Raw genomic sequence first — 19,369 nt, forward strand, 5'->3', positions numbered from 1 at the left:
GTGAGTAAGCAATAAAACCAAGCTTCCCAAAGTTACTACCTCTCTAAAAGTAATGCCCCTAAATGTAAAAACCCGTATCGTTTTCCATAAGACAGTACAACATATATACATATATCCAAACCATACTCGGAAATGACCAAAACCACGGTTTGCCATCAAATCCACCACACATTAACAAGTAGGCCAAATGAACTAAATCAATACAAAGTGATATATCAGTCAGAGTCATCTAAAATGACATGTACAACTTAACCGTATCTCGTCAATCATGGCTAGTATATAAGTCGGAGTCACCTATAGTGACCTGTACGACTTATCTATATCTCGTCAACCCTGGCTAGCATATAAGTCGGAGTCACCTATAGTGACCTATACGACTTATCCACATCTCGTCAATCTTGGCTAGCATATAAGTCGGAGTCACCTATAGTGACCTATACGACTTATTCACATCTCGTCAATCTTGGCTAGCATATAAGTCGGAGTCACCTATAGTGACCTGTACGACTTATCCATATCTCGTCAATCGTGGCTAGCATATAAGTCGGAGTCACCTATAGTGACCTGTACGACTTATCCATATCTCGTCAATCGTGGCTAGCATATAAGTCGGAGTCACCTATAGTGACCTGTACGACTTATCCAGATCTCGTCAATCCTGGCTAGCATGTAAGTCGGAGTCACCTATAGTGACCTATACGACTTATCCACATCTCGTCAATCTTGGCTAGCATATAAGTCGGAATCACCTATAGTGACCTGTACGACTTATCCATATCTCGTCAATCGTGGCTAGCATATAAGTCGGAGTCACCTATAGTGACCTGTACGACTTATCCATATCTCGTCAATCGTGGCTAGCATATAAGTCGGAGTCACCTATAGTGACCTGTACGACTTATCCAGATCTCGTCAATCTTGCGTTCACCTTGCACTTGAAAGCATTCTCAATAATTATATGCAAGTAATATACATATGGATATACCATGATGCTATCTACTACTCAACCATGCCGTAGCATTTTCAATTATAAACAATATGGTGTGAAGTGTACAATCAGTAACGCCCTACTCCCAAACTACTTATTTTCAGAGGAATTAACACTAATTTAACCAACTAATTCATAAAACTAAAACTTGTCTTTACCAATTTCCTTCGCATTACTCAATTTCCCAAGCAAGGCTTTTGTCTCAAATATTTTATGGCTGCATCTAACGTCTCGTTAGACTGCCTACGTACCCTAGACAGGGATCAAGCCATTCGTAGTTCATATAGGTACTTTAAGCATTCGCAATAATTATACGAAGGTAATATACCTAATCAATTTAAAAGTGTCGATAGAATTCTCAACAACATGTACGATAAAAAGGAAAAGATCTACTCACCTGGAGTCCACGCTATACTACTCTAGCACGCGCATCGAGGCGTCCTGAATGATCGGTCCCTGTGACCAATTATCAAATCACATCTCAGAACTCTTATCTGAAGAATATGCAATTCACATAAAACACAACATCAACGACGTTCTAAAATAGGTTGAGACCTATTGACCACAAGTTAACCGTCGATCAAAGATCGACGGTAGGGTTCACAACCCTGTATAACTTGACCCGGAAGATCCGCATATCAGATTTCCAATCCGTAACTCCCAACGATCCACAATATATTTCTAGAATAACATATTAAAATTTCATTACGATCCAACGGTCAGATCTCCGCCAATTGCCTAAAACAAGTGGCCGTGAACATTTATTTTACTAACTTACAAATCCAATTCAGGAAGATTCGTAAGTCGGATTCCCGATCCGTAAATTCCTATGATCTTTAAATATTACGTATTATAATGTATCCAATTTTGGTGACGATCCAACGGTCGGATCATCGATTCATATTTTTATCAAGTAACGTATCGTAACGAATTTAGGTTCCAACTATCAACCTACGTCATTCAAATGACAAAACTGAATTCAAAACATTTGACATAGCCTAAAAATAACATTGGCGGCCCACTGGCCACGCGCCGCCGCACGCGCCGCCGCGGGTGGCGGTCGGCCGCCCCGACTCGCCGGAAAATCCCACTATTTCCAAAAATTCTCAAACTTCACAGAAATGAAGATCTCAGTGAGTGGAGCAACTTTCATACCTGCCACGAAGTCCAAAAATGGACGGAAGATGGTCAATTTTGCCCACGAAGCCGGCGAGTGCCTAAAACTTCCCGATGTCGATTCGTCGTCCACGGTGGTCCAACGGGGTCAAGGTTGGTTGGGTTTTGCTCCTGGGATGATGGGCTACAAAGCCCAAGTGGTGGCATCGGCCATTGCTTTGCCGATTTGCCGGAAAATCGAAAAGGGTGGCCGGAGCACCATTGATTTTCGTCAACTTTCGTGGCCTCAAACCGCCTCATACCATGGTTAATCAAGGTGGTTCTTGGGTGGGTTTTGTAGAGGGGAATGAGAGCTTCAAGATGGTGGTGGTGGCATCGAAAAAGTCCACCGGAGTTGGCCGGAATCGGCCTTGGAAGGTGGCCTCGCGGTGGTGCGGGTATGGGTGCACGGGAAGCCGTTTTCCCTTTTTTTTTTTTTCTTTTCTTCTTCCTTTCTGATTGGCTGCAAGCTTCACTTTTAAATGTTCTAATTGGTTCCTTGTCCCTTTAATTTAATTGGTCCACTAATCCCACAAGGTGGGAATTCAAATATTTAAATAACCAATTTCAAACGTCCATAAGTATACCGTTATAATTCGGACTCGCAAACGGTTTTCGCCTATACGTTCGTACCAATGAGTACTACGAGGATATGCTAAAAGAATAAGTCCCACATCTCTCAAGTCAATGGTCAACAGAAGTCAAAGTCCTTGCCTCTAGGGCAATTTCGGAAACTAACGCTTTTAAAATAAATTAAAAATGTAAAATTTGGAACGGGTTGTCACATTTTTTCTCATTTCTGAATTTTGATGCCAATAATAATGTTAGTTTTTTTGTTTCCGCCTCTAAATTTTCATCCATATCTCCTTTTTGCATTGGTGTCACCGTGCCCTACAACAATTACCAAGAAAAACTTCAAATGCTTTTAGATTCAAAACATTCTCTATAAAAATACTTTCAGACATTATAAAAGTACTTTCAATTAATCCCTTCGTATTTTCTGAATTTTGGTGCCAATAATAAGGTGACCTTTTGCATTGGTGTCACCCCGCCCTTTATCACAAAGAGAGACATCAATCAAAATTCCAGCTGTTTCCTTTTCTTTTCTTTCCTTTTCCTTTTTAAATATTTATTTTTCAATTTTATCTCAAAATTTATGTAGAAATACATTCTGGAAAGTTCCGCAGTCCACACTTTCCACAGAGGTTGGCAGAAATATTCCTCGCTTTTATTATTATTACAAGCTTTTAATTGTCCGATCTTTAAGCAGAATCAACCGACCTTCCTTCATTTCGTTTTCCATCATTTCGTCTGGCCGGCCAGCCACCCACTCCTTTTTGCCGCCTGCTCGAATTCTCAGTTAGACTCCCCCGAAGGTATGCGTGCTTCTTAAGCTCTTTGCCTCTCTGCTGCTACCACCTACCAAGAAACCTTCTCTTTTTTTTATTTCTCTTGAATTGATCTGCTATTTTTTCCTCTGTGAATTGATTGCTAAGTTTTTGTAAGTTGGAAGTGATTTCTTCTTCGTTCCCTGCTTTCGATTTGCTGTTGTGAATTTAGTTTATTTGATTTGTTGTTATGGTTGCTGATAGTGTTGATTAGTGAGTCACTGGTTGAGAGTATGACTAAATTTTGATATGTATTTATTAGTGATTTAATCTGATTTGCATCTGAATTTTGATGGGATCAACCCATCACTAGCGTCAAGCATGACAAATATCATATTTGGGTACAAAGTACTTAGGTTGCCTTCGGTTTTGGATGTAATTCCTACAAAGAACTAGAGATTATGCTTAATTGGTTTTTGCCTGTTTTGTTGATCTTAATGTGAAATAGAGGATTACGTTTTATAAGCGGTGGGTTTTCACTTTTCTCGTGTGTTTTCAATCATCGGTTGTCCAATGCTTAGTACTTAATCCAGGATTGTAATGGGTCGCTGATATGACCTTTATTTTGTTCAAGTTTGTGGAATATCGCTATCTCCGTTAATCCAAGCTTGTTAATTATGTCATAAGGTACACAATCCAACTTACAAGACCAAAACAGAGTGTTCTGATGTAAAAACCAAGAACTGATTATTTCGTTCATTCAATGAATATGTTACGCGTATTATAGATGAACTCTCCCATCATAGTTACTCCCTCAATTACTTAATCCTAAACTGAATGTGAATACAAGTTACAACCGCTTTCAATACTACTAACTATCTATCTATCTGTTTCTGTCATCAGGAAGCCAATGTGGTTACCTTAGCTATAGAGATTCATTTGTGACTATTGAGTTCTGTTATGATTCTTAGGTTACTGATGGATTGCCGTGATTTCTTTGCAGCATCACCATAAAGAATGGCAGATACAGAAGACATTCAACCTCTTGTCTGTGATAATGGTACTGGAATGGTTAAGGTAAGGGATTTGTTTCATTTTGCCTGGTAGTGTATGAGGAGCTGTCTTGATGTACACGTATTCCCTTGGTATATAACTATCGTCATGACTTCATTCAACAGGCTGGATTTGCTGGAGATGATGCTCCGAGGGCTGTTTTCCCCAGTATTGTTGGTCGTCCTAGACACACAGGTGTTATGGTGGGGATGGGACAGAAGGATGCCTATGTTGGGGATGAGGCCCAGTCGAAAAGAGGTATTCTCACATTAAAATACCCCATTGAACACGGGATTGTTAGCAATTGGGATGACATGGAAAAGATTTGGCATCATACTTTCTACAATGAGCTTCGTGTCGCTCCTGAAGAACACCCTGTGCTTCTTACTGAAGCGCCTCTGAATCCTAAGGCCAACAGGGAAAAGATGACTCAGATCATGTTTGAGACCTTCAATGTCCCTGCTATGTATGTTGCCATTCAAGCAGTTCTCTCACTCTATGCTAGTGGGCGTACTACAGGTTTGTACCAATACGAAAAATTGAGGGTGATCTATCTATTTATTTTGTTATATTTCTTTACCATGTGCAAACAAACAAAGAAAGTTGGAATTAAGTTTCAAAATCTTGAAAGTTCGTTACCTCTTTAACAACAAATGTTTTACAGGTATTGTGCTGGACTCTGGTGATGGAGTCAGTCATACTGTTCCCATCTACGAGGGTTATGCACTTCCACATGCCATCCTCCGGCTTGACCTTGCTGGACGAGACTTAACAGATTCCTTAATGAAGATCCTGACTGAGAGAGGGTATACTTTTACTACAACTGCTGAACGGGAAATTGTGCGTGACATTAAGGAGAAGCTTGCCTATGTGGCACTTGATTATGAACAGGAACTTGAAACTGCTAAAAGCAGCTCATCAATTGAGAAGAGTTATGAGCTACCTGATGGCCAGGTAATTACCATTGGGGCAGAGCGTTTCCGTTGCCCTGAGGTCCTATTTCAACCATCATTCATTGGAATGGAATCGCCTGGGATTCACGAGACCACCTATAACTCTATTATGAAGTGTGATGTTGACATCAGAAAGGACTTGTATGGCAACATCGTCCTCAGTGGAGGGTCCACTATGTTCCCAGGAATTGCTGATCGAATGAGCAAGGAGATCACAGCCCTCGCACCAAGTAGCATGAAAATTAAGGTGGTTGCACCTCCAGAGAGAAAGTATAGTGTTTGGATTGGAGGATCCATATTAGCTTCACTGAGCACCTTCCAGCAGGTAAGGTTTATACTGCTTGTCCTACGGTGGTAGCTTGTATTTGATTTCACTTCGTATTTACTGATCATAGAAGAGATATGCATATTGAATTCATATTTACCATGAAAATTTTAAGGAGTTTAACTAAAAAAACAAACGTGCAAAATCCCTTGCGATATTCTTGAGGAACGAATTTGTAAGTGAAGGAATTAAAAATTGGCTTTGATTTTATCAAGTACGATATCAACATATGAGTTGCACCCTTTTAAAACCAACACAAAAGTTTAGTACCTTCTGATTGTAGATGTATAACATAGGTTTACTATCGTCGTTTGTTTACTATGCTTTGGAACTTGGAATCATATGACTGACTCGACATTTCCCACAATTTCTTTTCTTATAACTTATTTGTTTAGGAAGTATGGTTCTGCGATTGTAATCTCGGGGTCTCGTTTTTCTTAAATGCAGATGTGGATTTCTAAGTCGGAGTACGACGAATCAGGTCCCTCCATCGTCCACAGGAAGTGCTTCTAGACATGTGAATCATGTGATAATATCGTCGTCTTCTTCCCCCGTGGAATTGTGTGTTTTCGGATTGTCAGATAGTGTTAATGGTGTGAGCTTGGTCAGTTTGTCATCTCTTTTGTCACCGCTCTTAGTTTGCGTTACCTATGATATAGCAAAAGCAATAGTTCTTAAATCGGATCGGTATATGCAGTTGTGCTGTTTTTGTGCACATTGTTTGTGTGGCTTTCTGAGCTTGTTGAAATAGAATATTACATATTAATTAAATTGTTAATGACGTTGTTTTTGGCTTGTTAATTTACAATATCTTCCTTTTGTTTGCCGGGAAGAGCAACAAAAAAACTGCTTAAATTCCGTTTTGTTCTCCCTTAACACCTGCATGGTTGCGGCATAACCACCGTGGCTTGCCTCCCCTAGCACTTGTATTGTGCACCATAAGGCGGTCCAAAAGTTCGGATTTAGCAAACATACGTTTAGGGGTGGAATTTATTTTCAAATTACCATGTCAACTGAATTGTCAATTGTAATATACCCATTTTGTACCAATTGGTAATGGTATAGTATTGTATAAAATAAAGATTTTTTTGTACAATATTGGTTTTCGCTACCATTACCAATGATATTACCGTACCGTACCAAAAAATATAAATTACATATTATATAATTTATATATATATATATATAATATTTTAATAATATTTAGGAAAAACCTCGTCATTGCCTCTCATTCTTCCGACACTTTCTCGGTTTCTCTTCGACACTTTCTCACATTCTCTACAGGGATTGGTGTTGGTGTTGGTGTGCTTGCCTGCGCTTGCTGCATGGGGTTTCTTATTGCAGGAATTCTATTTGGGTTTTCTAATTTAGGTCACAATATGAGAGATAAAAGTCATAAAAATAGAAAAAATAGACGTTTGGGCCTTGACTTCGGTTGAAAAAAAAAAATTTAATTTTGGCCCATTATCATACCAAGCCAACTAATTATTTGGCATGTCAAAATTCGGAATACCGAAAGTTTGGAATGATAATGGTAATAGATTTTATCATACTAAAAGTTTGGTATGATATTTGGTACGAGGGGTTTTGGTACGGTAACCATACCAAAACCACCCCCACATACGTTGCAAGTATCTGTTCACTTTCCGATTCTGTCGACGGAGGAGGGGGAACACACGGAGGAGGGGGAACACGAGCTTGGGACCTTCCTTGGGAATCGAAGTACGTTTCCGGAAAGTGACTTTCCGCTTTCCGGTTCGAAACGGCTGGTAGGAGAAACGTTATCAATCGATCAGATAAGCTATAGAGTCACATACTCTGGGCTTTCCATCTGTTGTCATATTTTGCATTGGCATTAAGCAGTCGGCTGGTATACGAAAAGCCAGATGCATTTTCGGTGAAGTCGTACGAATTTGGAAGGTTATTTTTACAGCTGAGACCAAAAGGTAGAAAAAACGCAGGGGTTTCCATATATGCTGGTTTAAAATTTTGAATTGATTTGTCAAAAGTAACTTTCGCACTTTCATTTCTTTTTACTCGCATTGATTAAATAAATTAAACGAAAATAAAGAGACAAGAAAGAATGGGAGGAGCGTATGTGTTGAAAACGGGAGCAATTTTCGATCAAGCTAAAGTTCGTAACCTGAAATTTTCCCATTGGGCACATGAACACATCTGATACGCTACAGACCTTTAAAAAGTAATATTCAAAGGACCAAAACTTATTTGGTGTCATTTGTGCGCGTTTAAGATGGTAGTTACGGGATCACGATTGGTAACTTTTGCCCAACACCACATTAAATTAACTAATTAAGTTTACGGCACCATTTAAAGAAGCGGAAAAGAACTTCAAACTAGTTGCATTTTACATACATGTGTACAAGGGCGAACTCGGTAACAGCAGGGCCGCTACGGACTACTCTCCGTCACGGGATTATGGTCCGCCGAGGGTTGTGGTGGTGCTGGGGATTGGGATGGAGACTGAGGAAGGCACGTGCGGCGGCATGTGGGACAAGAGGAGTGAGAAGACAACCATTTTTGAATACACTGAGCATGAAACCCATGTTTACACCTCCGCAAAACTCTAATCCCTTCCCCCTCCACGAACTCCGACAAGCAAATGGCGCACTCCGCCTCCACCCCTGCCAGCTTCGCTTTCATCTCCGCCGTGTAAATCACCGTAGGTGCCGCCTCTAAGCACGAGGCCGTTGCCACATTGCTCTTGTGCTGAACATCAACCAACTCCTGCCGACTCTGAGGAACACTGTTATTCTCACGATCAGAAGGGTTGCCTCTACCGCCGCGGAGGAAGCAGCGGATGGCGGCGTTGAGACCCAACGCGGAAATGAGAGCAGAGAGGAGGACGATGATGATCATGGCGGCATTGGCCTCGAATTCTTTTGAGCCTGAGTAAGGCCACCAGCGGCAGGTGTGGGAAACGCATGTCGTTGGCCCTGTTGGAGGGGAAGGCAGCGGTGGAGAGAAGTGGATAAGGCCAAACTCGACTACCTCCCCCGCCGACAGCCTCACTGTTGGCGGTGGTCTCATTTATATATGCCCTTTTAATTAGTAATTCCTCCGCTGCTGCTGATGGTCTCTCAGCGGAGAGAGAGGGAGAGAGGGATTGCGTGAGGGTGGAGATTAGGAAGATTTATAGGTTCTAAAGAGTGTTAAGGCAGGGAAGGGAAGCAAGAAATGCATACGTGTAGTGTGGGTTTTTACATTATTATTTATGGTATGGTTGGAATTTTATGAGATAAATATTTGTCATTATTTAGAAAACCTCACATGTGTGGGGCATACGATTCTTACTACCTTCTTCTCGGAGCTTCAGAGACTCCACACACTATTAACCTACACAAATTGAAATAGGCTGTAACAGATGTAAGGAGGCGGTCACACTAATTTGTCCATCAAGCTTCATTCAAAAGTTGTAAATTCTTATGTTTTAGTTCTGAGCTTTTTCACATGCACAAAACTAGGTCATTATTTAAGAGGTTTAAGTGATTATGCGTATTCAAAATTTATTTTTTAAGCCTTCTTATATCCAATGAAGAACAAGAGTCTAAACTTTTTTTTTTTAATTTTTTGGTGATTTCTAAATTACCATTTCTCAACTGAGACAGTTGTTAGTATCTTTGGATTATCGGATATACTGTGTTTATCTTTACTTGGTTGTTGACATTTTACTTGTGAGAATATTACACAAATTAAGCTACCAATATGCTTGGTGTTGCATAATTCTTTGATTTAATTACAATTTGCGAGTGCGTTAGAAGGAGTGGAATGATTCTTGTTCCAAATACATGATATTGGTCAACTCTTTCGTTCCTTAGTTCCTGCACGCATTTGGTTTACGAGTTGCAGATGGTTGAAGTTGAATGATATATTCCACTATAAAACTATAAAACCAACAGAAAATTAAGAAAAATGACAAACTCGTGGAAGGAGAATTTATTATTTAGCTGGTAAATATGGTTTTTTTTTTCTTTTTTTGCCAAATGATAGATTTGTTAGATTAGAGCGCTAATGGGATTCGAACTCATGCTATGATGCAAGTGCGACACTTCTCTCTACCATTGTGGTAGAGGGCCACTTGTAGCTAATAAATGTGGTTGAAGTCTTGAAGAATAATAGTTGATGGTTGAAAGGAATGAAATATATTCTTGAATAAAGGAAGGAAAGGGTTTTGGAATTAGACTTCTATTATCGATTCAAGTAGTATTCTAAATTTTTAATCTAATTTACACTATTGAAAGGAGAATTATCACTTGAATGCGGAGAGGGAGAACTGTAAGATCCCACATCATCCAAGGGAGTAATCCTTATATGTATATTCCTATCCCTACCTAGCACGAGGCATTTTGGGAGCTCACTGGCTTCGGGTTCCATAGGAACTCCGAAGTTAAGCAAGAAGCGCGCGAGAGCATTCCCAGGATAGGTGACCCATCGGGAAGTTCTCATGTAAGTTCCCAGAAACAAAACCGTGAGGGCGTGGTTGGGGCCCAAAGCGGATAATATCATGCTATGATGGTGGAGCAGGCCCGGGAAGTGGTCCCACCCGGACCGGAATGTGACAAGAACACTATTTTAGCCAACATAGCTACACTTACATTACATATATGTTTAGAATTCGACCCATTATTGTGGAAGAAGAGAATTGACTTTTGATTCCATAAAATATTTGATTTTATATGAAAACACGATTTCGCTTGTGTAAAGAAAAGGGGTCGAATTCTACACTTATTTTATATTTTACATTTGAATTAAATAAATTAAAGAATAATCAAAATTGAGAAATAAAGAGAGGAGTTGAGGGAGAAATGATATACAAAAATCACTTCCACCTTTTAATGTTTAGCTATGTCATAAAATGGAGGTGATACTTTTGGAAACTATTCATATTACTGTGTTATATTGGGTGAACATAGACATGGCTTTAACTTTATAATAAAGGAATTGTTACTAACATTCTAAAAATTCAATTGTGCACTCCAAACTTTGTATATTTATAGATAAAAATATTTTTATAAAGAGTGCACAATTAAATTTTTAAAGCATCAATAAGAGTTTCCTATAATAAAGCATGAGAATTAAAGGTTATGCCCTTATATTTACAAAGAGACAACATTTCCAAAAAAGTGAAGGGTGATGTTATTCACACACATTTTTTACTTCTTATTAATTTTTTGTTTTTGATATATTTCAATTCATTCAATTGAACGATTGAAAATATGAGAAGTATAAAAATAGTGTGTAAATAGCACCATCCAAAATGAAATAGATTTTAGACTTTAATTAGTTTTAGTAACACCACTGCAAATAATCGGTTTATAGTTGATTCTTAAAATGTTTTGAATTTTTTTATTAGTTTATTATTAATTAAGGAGAGGAAAAGAGAGGGTTTGAAATTATTACAATTTAAAGTAAGGAGAGTTTTGGTCACTTAATACTACGGTCTAGTCGTATTTCTCTTCACTTGTAAGTGAGAGGTCTTAAGTTTGATTCTCATCAAAAGAGAATTTGAAACAAATTATTGATAGCCCATTCGTTTTCCATTTAATGTGGATAATATCGTTTTAAAAAAAAATAATTAGGAGAGTTTCGAACTTAAAACATATGCGCGTGTAAAAATATAACATTGTCCGCTAAGATAAGTGGATATACTTGAGGGGAATAGTGGCGTTGGAGTGGCTCGTGGAGGGGTAGGGTGAGTGTTATTTAAGATCTGATTTCTCATCACCAAATAATGAGTTTCATGACCTCGCAAATTATCCAATTTTGTCACCCACTTCTTTCTCCTATTTGGATACTTTTTAAATTATAATAAGGCTAACCTTTTTCTATTTATATAAACTAAACAAAAGTAAAATAAATCAAATGATTCAAATTACATGGACCTTTGGAAGTTATCTACAAATGAATATTTGAACTAATTAATTCCCAACTAACCCCATTGAGCTTTCATGTATATCTCAAATCCATATCCTTCTAACTCAAGTCATCAATTTTAGGGTTTGCTTTTGTATATGATCAGGGGTAGCCCTGGAAATTTAGGGGCTCTGTGCTAAATTTAGATAGAGGCCTTTTATGTTTTTTAATATTGTATTTTCTTTATTTTATTTTTTTCAATTTGTATCTATAAAATTTAAATACTATAAATTAGAGCACAACTTTGAATGGACAAGAGCCTTTCCTGTCTTGAAAGGTCTTCAGTTCGAAATATGTTGCATGATTTTTGTGTAAAACTTATCAACTTTTTAAGTTGATAAATTTGCAAAACTTAAAAATAGCAAAATAGTTCCACAAGGACTCAAACCCAAGCCATGTACAAGAAAATTGAAGGCCTATACCACTAGCGTTGGTATGGTAATTATTATTATCTTGCACAATTAAGTATATAATATGTATCTTTACATGTAAAGAAAATTTGGAAGTCCTTCCGAATCAGGGGTCCTGTGTGGTGGTACATTTTGCACACCCTCAGGGCCCGCTCTGTACATGATGATATAACCATGGTGATGATGCAATTTCCTTCAACTAGCCATCTACTATAGTAGTGGAGAAAAGTGTTGCTCTTACACCACAACGTATGTTCAAACACCTTTAGCACCCTAATCTAATACATAATCCAACATTTGTATCGTTTGACAAAAAAAAGATGATGCAATTTTCCCATTGAGCTTCATGTACATATTTCTTCTTGTGTCTGCAAACCTTATCGTATTAATCACGTGAAATCATCCGACGAGAGATTAAGAAAAATAACTAAGAGTAATGATTATGATAAGGTGGAGATCATGGTGGGTGTATTATGCATAAGACAATCATATCACAGTAATATCCATTGCCTAAAAATTACTGCGCTTCAGTAAACTAATCTGTGTGCTTTTAGTCTTTTTCGGTTGCAGCTGCGTGCAATGGTCGAGTACTACCGGACCCCATGTGGCTTTTTTGTTATGAAAAATGAAAAGCAAAAGCAGTGGATAAGCTGATAAAGGCGGAGCTTCAGCTTGTCAACAAACAGAAACAACTGAGTGTTTGTTTTGGTGGTATTAGGGCACAGAGAGATGCCTCCATATAATTTCAAGAGACGTCGACTTTTCTGTAACCCCATCTCATCTTTGATTCCTTGGATGCTTGTTATTCAAAAGATTAGATGTCGAGTCACTTTATTTCTGAAGGCAACATCTATTATTTTATAATGGGCAATGGGAGAGAGATTATATTTTTAAAGCATATTTTGTAAATCATACGACGTGGTTGTGGATTATTGAATTACTAGTTAAGTTCTGATTAACTTACGTATTTCTTATTGGTGATGTGACACATTGCATGATTTGTAAATATTGTCTAAAAAAATTGGTCTAACTAGAATTATTTTGTTATATTACATCCATAAAATGCTTCAATGTAGCACCAAAATAAGAGCTTTATAAACTTTGATGTACACTAGTCACGACAGTCTAAGCCTGCGCAAATTTTATTAATGTTTGCTACGTTCATAGATAATTTCTAACTGTTGATATAAATGATCATTTTTTCTAGTCATGATGGACAAGTAATGCATGAGTTGCCTTGCCAAGTACAGGAGTTGCCTTGCTAAGTACAGGAGAAATGTAACGTTTTCATGCATTAGCTCTCTAAAATCAGTCATTAATGCTCTCTAAATCAGTCACATGCACGCAAACGACTAACTGTAACATACCTCATTATTTGTTAGCAAGCCAACACTAGAATGCATTAGACATACGATGAAGATCCAACATACCCAAAAAGAGTAAAAACTATTTTATTGTAGCAGGAGGTTTTTGTCAAGATGATAATCTGAATTACTCTAGTTTATAGGGAGGTAATTCGAAATCAAGTGTACACTAGGGCGACAAAGAGTAAATGAGTTTATGTATGGGCTTGGAAGGACGGCGGCTTATTTGGACCCACACAGTCGGGTAGCTTTCCAAGTAGACCACACACACCTTGAACTTTCTTCATCACCAACCTGCAAAACCAACTAATAAAACACACAAAACAAAAGAAAACAAAGCCAACTGAGAATTATTTTAGCGAGGTTGCCTGCTTCGAAGGTAACTTCAGAGCAGAATTAATAAGGAGACTGGGACAACATTCAATGTGTTTGGTTGAGGCTGCTTTCAGTTTCAGCTTAGCCCATTTCTGTACATGCTAGGGCATCAATTTTTCGTTTTTTTATGTGATGGCAGGAAATAGACATGCAGATAGTGCTCATGTGTGACACAGCCTATCTGGCTGGCGAGTGTCTAGGTCACGTGATCCGTTTACCGCACATATTAAAAAACCACCCCCTTCATATAATTCGTTTACCCCGTCCACTGACCTATGATCTTCACACGGTGTCTATTACTGTAGTGTGGCAGTTGCACCAAATACTCTATCCTAATTGGCGAAAATGATGGTTCATAGTTAGCACAAGACGATGCGTGTATAGCACGTAAAAGTACGTTCCTATATTATTATACAGTTTGCTTAAACAAGTACGGAGTTTGCCCATTATTTAAAATGTTAAAAGTTTTTTTTACAAAAAAAAAAATTATTTTCTTCGTGCTTAAATGACATGCTATATTGTTCCAAAAAAAAAAAAAGACATGCTGTAATATTTGTATAATACATGAATTTTATATGTAATATTAATCAATATGCGAAAATACATGCATTCAACTTGAAGATAATTGCATATTATACACTCGTGTACATATTTTTCAAGTCACCTCAAAAACTTGAAAAGTATATACACAAGTGTATAACACACGTACCATTTTGAAATAAAGTGTACAAAAAATGAAAATATTATGTAGTGTGTATATATATACACACACACATGTACGTAAAATATATGTATATTATATACAGTGGCAGATCCAAGAAATATTATTAGGGGGGTCAGTAAAATAGTGTTCATAGATCGCAAATTTTTTTTTAACATAAATATCGCCATTTCATCTAGTCTTGATAGGCTTGAAGTCATTTGAAAAGGCATACTACACACCTGTTCATACCTCATTTGCTTGGGTAACTAACATGTTCTAAGACTACTCCTATATGAATGCTTGACAAAGGAATACACAAATTGATTGATATCATTGCATCCCATTAATATTTTTGTCCAAAAATGTCGATGTTTTGTTCATTCTCTGAGATTACCATTTCATTTACTTTGCATTTTTGGATAGTCTTTTACTTAGTTTTTTTTTCTTTTTTTCTACAATTGTAATCACAACTAACAAACAAGCCAAAGGTAAATAATATTAGGACTAGGCTATAAAAGAGCAGCACCTCTCTAACGCATTTTATCAAGCAGTTGGAGGGGCATATATGAAGGGCAACTCCAACCTTCAAATGGGCGGTATCCAAATCACCCATGAAAATTCACCAGAGTTCAAAAGGTCAACTGACCCCTTGGTCCTAAGTCGGTCTGCCCCTGATTATAATATACGTATTTCGATGATTATCCCACTAGTGTGAGGAGGGCAAATCCTACCCAAGAATTCCTCGTAATTATTTGGGTGGGCAAAGTATGACTCAGCTGCCTTCCATTTGCATATATTTTTGTGTCTTTTTCTGTATTTATGCATGTGTTGGGATTTGGCTTTTGAACCAAGATGAACACGGTGCTCAGATTTTGATACGAAAGGGACTCATCAACCGTACAAATGCAATCGTAGATCTTTAGTTACAATGCCGTGGCCACCAGGTAGTTAGATGGTTATGACCTAAGATCGTGATGGGTATTAGTTTATTGATAGATACTCTAGCATGTTATATTGTTAGACCGAGAAATTATAAGTCATTAATTGAGATAATTCTCATAACAATATATAGTGAGTCCAATAAGATAATATTAGGATAGGAAAATGGTTTTCGTGTTGTGAAATAGGGAACTCTTAGGTGAAAAATGAAGGAATTAGGATAGAAATTCTTGTGTACAATGCTGTTATATGACAATAGACTCAAAGTAATGAGGAAAAATATGAGTTTCAGCAGGACCAAATACAAGAGATCCTCTTGCTTTTGTAAAGAGTACCAAACGACTGGCATGGTCAAAGTGGCCGAACTCGAGAATTTCTCTTTTTTTTTTAGTGGAAAGGAAAGTGAAACTGCTAACTTTCTTTAAGAGAATAGGCCTATTTTAAGCCCACACATAAAAATCTTAAATGGGCCTGTGACCCAATTTTTAAGCCCAATGCACCGGTCTCTCTTGTTCAACTGAATCAGTTTGCACAATGCCCGATACAACAACTGAAGTGGGTTGGAATTGGAAGGACTGAGAAGCCAACCTCGAAATGGCGGCAGCGGCATCATCACCGTCGTCATCACCAGTACGGTGGTGGAGGACGGCGTTTCTAACAGTGAGGGACGAAACCCTAACAACTCCTCTACGCACTCCAATCCCCGAACGCCTCCATCATTCCATCTTCTCCCATTCCCATACTCTCCTCTCCCCCGCGCCCGACCTCCCTCCTCAGGAAGTCACCTCCGATTTGCTCTTCGTCATGGAGCTCGTCACCGCGAAGCCTCACGGCGGAGAAGACCTTACTCCGACCTTCACTCACATAACTCACTTGGTATGTATACTACTGAGAATTTGCCTTTGCTCCTCTGCTTCTTCGTTTTCTCTGAAAATTTTGAAAATTTTAGTCGTTTGATTCAGATCCATGACATCTCCCATCGCATTTCTCTCGTAATGAATTCAGCTTCGTGGACTCTCCTCATCGACTTCTTCAACAAAATGCTGCGCTATTTCATCGGCTCTTCGTCGTTCACGCCGGTTATGGAAGCTCTACAGACTCTAGGGTAAGCTCAAGCTCATCTGGTTTTCGGTTCGATTTTTGGAAAACGCGTTCTGCTTGCGAATTCGATTGTAATTTGTAAAATTCGTTATCTTTAGGCGTGTTATGAGCACGTATCAGAGGAAATGCTCGATGGCGGAGGAGGTTCTGCTGGTGAAGTTCCTGCTGCGAATCATTGAGAGCTCTCACGCAGAGTTGAGCAGCTTTTTGAACTTGATTCTCAACCAAAGCTCGGTTCTTGAAGTTGGGAAGAGAATGCCAGTGCCTCGATATGGAAGCTTATGGGAAATTCAGACACTTGCATTTACTATGGTTGGAGAGGCAATCTCCCGAGTTGGCTCATCCTTTCCATTGGACATCTGGAGATCAACGATTGAGGTCACGATACTTTATTTTTAGCTTGTAGTTCTCTCTCTGTGTGTATATATATATATGTGATGCTGATAAGGTTTTGCTATGAACTAGGTTTTTAGGAAGGTGATGGATGGCTTGGTAGCTAAAAGCCAGCTTATGGAAGACGCTTTTATGTCCAGGTATTCCAACAATCTCTACTATGCTTGCTTTGGCATATTATAAATGAATTTGTCACCTTTATATATTATTGCCAACGGTACGCAACTTGTGCTTTTGCAGGTTTAATTTATCTCTTCTGCATTGTCTGCATTTGACTCTCGCAGATTGTAAGTGTTACCTATCTGACCATGTAAGTTGATGCGTTTGTATATTGCAATTATAAATAATCAACTGATAGTCTGATTCTGAATTTCTTATAGAGTTGTATCTTCAACCATCATATTTCACACCTTCTGGATTTGATTACCTTTTCAGGCATCAAGTTTTGTGGCTGCTCTACAAATGTTCTTTTCCTATGGCATTAATAGTAGACCTCAGCATACCTGTTCAGTAATTGGTCAAAAAGAAAAGGAACCTAGTTTAGCAAGCCTTAAGCTGGGTTTGGAAGATTCTAAAGAGACCAATAGTACTCCATATAGGCCTCCACACCTGCGCCAAAGGGACAATTCAAATATGAAGCAGAGTGAAGCTTGGGGTTCGCAAAGTTTATCAGATCATGAATCTTCCGCGAATGAGTTTGCATTGTCAGATTCAGATTACAGTGACAGTGATGGATCAATTAAAGACAATGACAACATTCAGAAATCAAAAGTCCGAGTAGCTGCCATTGTTTGTATACAGGTAAGTTTTGCAATTTTTTGGTTCGTATCCTTTTCCTAATGTCAAAGTTATTAAAGTCAGAGTAGCTGCCATTGTTGTTTGTTGTCTTTTAGTAGTCTCTCCTTTTCGTCTCAATGTCAATAATAGGCTACAGAATAGGATGTGCCCTGTCCTAGGATCTCACCTCCCATCTATGTGAAAGCCACTACGCTGCACAAATTCAAACTTTTGCTGCAATTATTTATTACTTTTACATGTTCAAGTAACTTTTATTCTCCTGATGTTACAATATTTATGATGTATATGGTGTAGGTATTTTATACTTAATTCAACATGAAACTCATAGTAGATTGATGGCATCCCTGCTCAAGATTCTCATGCTTTTGATATCATCTACACTGTATGTGTTCTCCCCCAAACTTTTGAAATTGTTAATGATTTGCTTCTTTTGTTTGGTTTCGTTTAAATGTGATTTAGTGTTTAAACCACTTGTTCGTTGTATGTTTCTCTTAAGATGTATTCAGATTCCAAAACCTCAAGTTAGAACTATTCAGTGTGTACTTTTCATAATTCAATTCTGAAATTGGGCAAGTTGGCTCACAGCTTTAGTAGCATTTTAATTTGCCTTTATTGACCTTTTTGAGTTTGAATCTTTCCCTTACCAACTTCCCTTACTTTCGTGTAGGAGATTCGTAAAACCTTGATTCCAAAGAATATTCTTTTATTTATTGCAATGAGGATAGGAAAAGTGGCGTGCTTTTTTTAATAGCATTTTTTTTTTTAACACTTTGTATACACAACAGAACAATGCATGATGTTACTCCCTACTCATTTTTGAGGAAAATCTTGTATAATTATATTTCCTATGATCCTATCAATGATCATTTTACAGATATTCAAGAATGCCTGGAGAGTTGTTACAGTTTTTACATCTCTACAAGAAAGGATGAAAAATGGCTTTACATTCAAAAGTGATCACACTGGTCTGCTGGTTAGTTGTCCCTTTCTCCTTTTAATTTGCAGGTGAAGAGTAATATCTGCATTGCCTGCTTTTCTTCACTGTTTTATCTTCTACTATTTTTGTCACTTTCTCCAGATTTTGTTGAGGCTACAAAGAAGTCAGGTGTTCTCTCGCTATTTCGATTTTCAGAAAAAGTTAGCAACCCAACGATATGCATTGAGGCTCTTCAGGTAATTGATTTCTGATAATCAGGTTTTACAGCAGTGCTGATTCTTTTCTGGACAAGCATGTAGCATGCCATCAACTGTTATGAAATGCTTGTGGTTTAACTATTAGTGTCTTTTCTTCTGTGCGCTTTTTTCTTTTCTTAAAAGCATGTGGTGATTATATCTAAGGCTTATATTATTTCTTGTAGGCGCTTAGGGCTGTGTCCCACAATTACCCAAGCATAATGTTCTCCTGTTGGGAACAAATTTCCATCATTGTTTATGGCGTTTTGAGGGCAGCTATTCATGAAGTTCCTACAGGATCTTGGAAGGGAAATACTGGAAATTTTGTCGGATTTATTGGGGAAAAAGTCATTACAGCTACTATTAAAGTAAGTATCCTT

At 38.1% G+C, this 19,369-nt stretch overlaps 3 protein-coding genes across 7 annotated transcripts; 2 read left to right on the plus strand and 1 right to left on the minus strand.

Annotated features, from left to right (window-relative positions):
* The first annotated feature begins 3,327 nt into the window (after positions 1-3,327).
* Positions 3,328-6,603, plus strand: LOC103941882 (actin-7). Of its 2 annotated transcripts, none has more exons than XM_009352081.3 (5): positions 3,328-3,519; positions 4,475-4,548; positions 4,650-5,043; positions 5,189-5,802; positions 6,250-6,603. In XM_009352081.3, the coding sequence occupies exons 2-5, from the start codon at positions 4,489-4,491 to the stop codon at positions 6,313-6,315; spliced, it is 1,134 nt and encodes a 377-aa protein (XP_009350356.1). In that variant the 5' UTR covers positions 3,328-3,519; positions 4,475-4,488; the 3' UTR covers positions 6,316-6,603. The 2 variants fall into 2 exon arrangements, with proteins under 2 accessions (XP_009350356.1, XP_009373688.1); XM_009375413.3 differs by lacking the exon at positions 3,328-3,519 and adding an exon at positions 3,590-3,644.
* Positions 6,604-8,082: 1,479 nt separating this feature from the next.
* On the minus strand, positions 8,083-8,865 carry LOC103941881 (RING-H2 finger protein ATL79). Its single transcript, XM_009352080.3, has one exon. The coding sequence runs from the start codon at positions 8,848-8,850 to the stop codon at positions 8,212-8,214; it is 639 nt and encodes a 212-aa protein (XP_009350355.1). The 5' UTR covers positions 8,851-8,865; the 3' UTR covers positions 8,083-8,211.
* Positions 8,866-16,038: 7,173 nt separating this feature from the next.
* LOC103941883 lies at positions 16,039-19,351 on the plus strand. 4 transcript variants are annotated; one of them, XM_048566663.1, is made up of 10 exons: positions 16,039-16,232; positions 16,274-16,400; positions 16,530-16,629; positions 16,724-17,003; positions 17,091-17,158; positions 17,259-17,328; positions 17,454-17,819; positions 18,691-18,789; positions 18,895-18,989; positions 19,175-19,351. In XM_048566663.1, exons 1-10 carry the CDS (start codon positions 16,119-16,121, stop codon positions 19,209-19,211), a joined length of 1,356 nt encoding a protein of 451 aa, XP_048422620.1. In that variant the 5' UTR covers positions 16,039-16,118; the 3' UTR covers positions 19,212-19,351. The 4 variants fall into 4 exon arrangements, 3 of the variants coding, with proteins under 3 accessions (XP_048422620.1, XP_018501673.2, XP_048422621.1); XR_007251701.1 differs by lacking the exon at positions 19,175-19,351 and adding an exon at positions 18,111-18,198 and having other exon boundaries at positions 16,044-16,400; positions 16,487-16,629; positions 18,895-18,937; XM_018646157.2 differs by having other exon boundaries at positions 16,045-16,400; positions 16,487-16,629.
* The last annotated feature ends 18 nt before the right edge of the window (positions 19,352-19,369 follow it).

This window comes from the organism of the source record quoted next, unplaced genomic scaffold (assembly GCF_019419815.1).
Source record: "Pyrus x bretschneideri cultivar Hongxiangsu unplaced genomic scaffold, Pyrus_bretschneideri_v1 Contig42, whole genome shotgun sequence".
Taxonomy (NCBI): domain Eukaryota; kingdom Viridiplantae; phylum Streptophyta; class Magnoliopsida; order Rosales; family Rosaceae; genus Pyrus; species Pyrus x bretschneideri.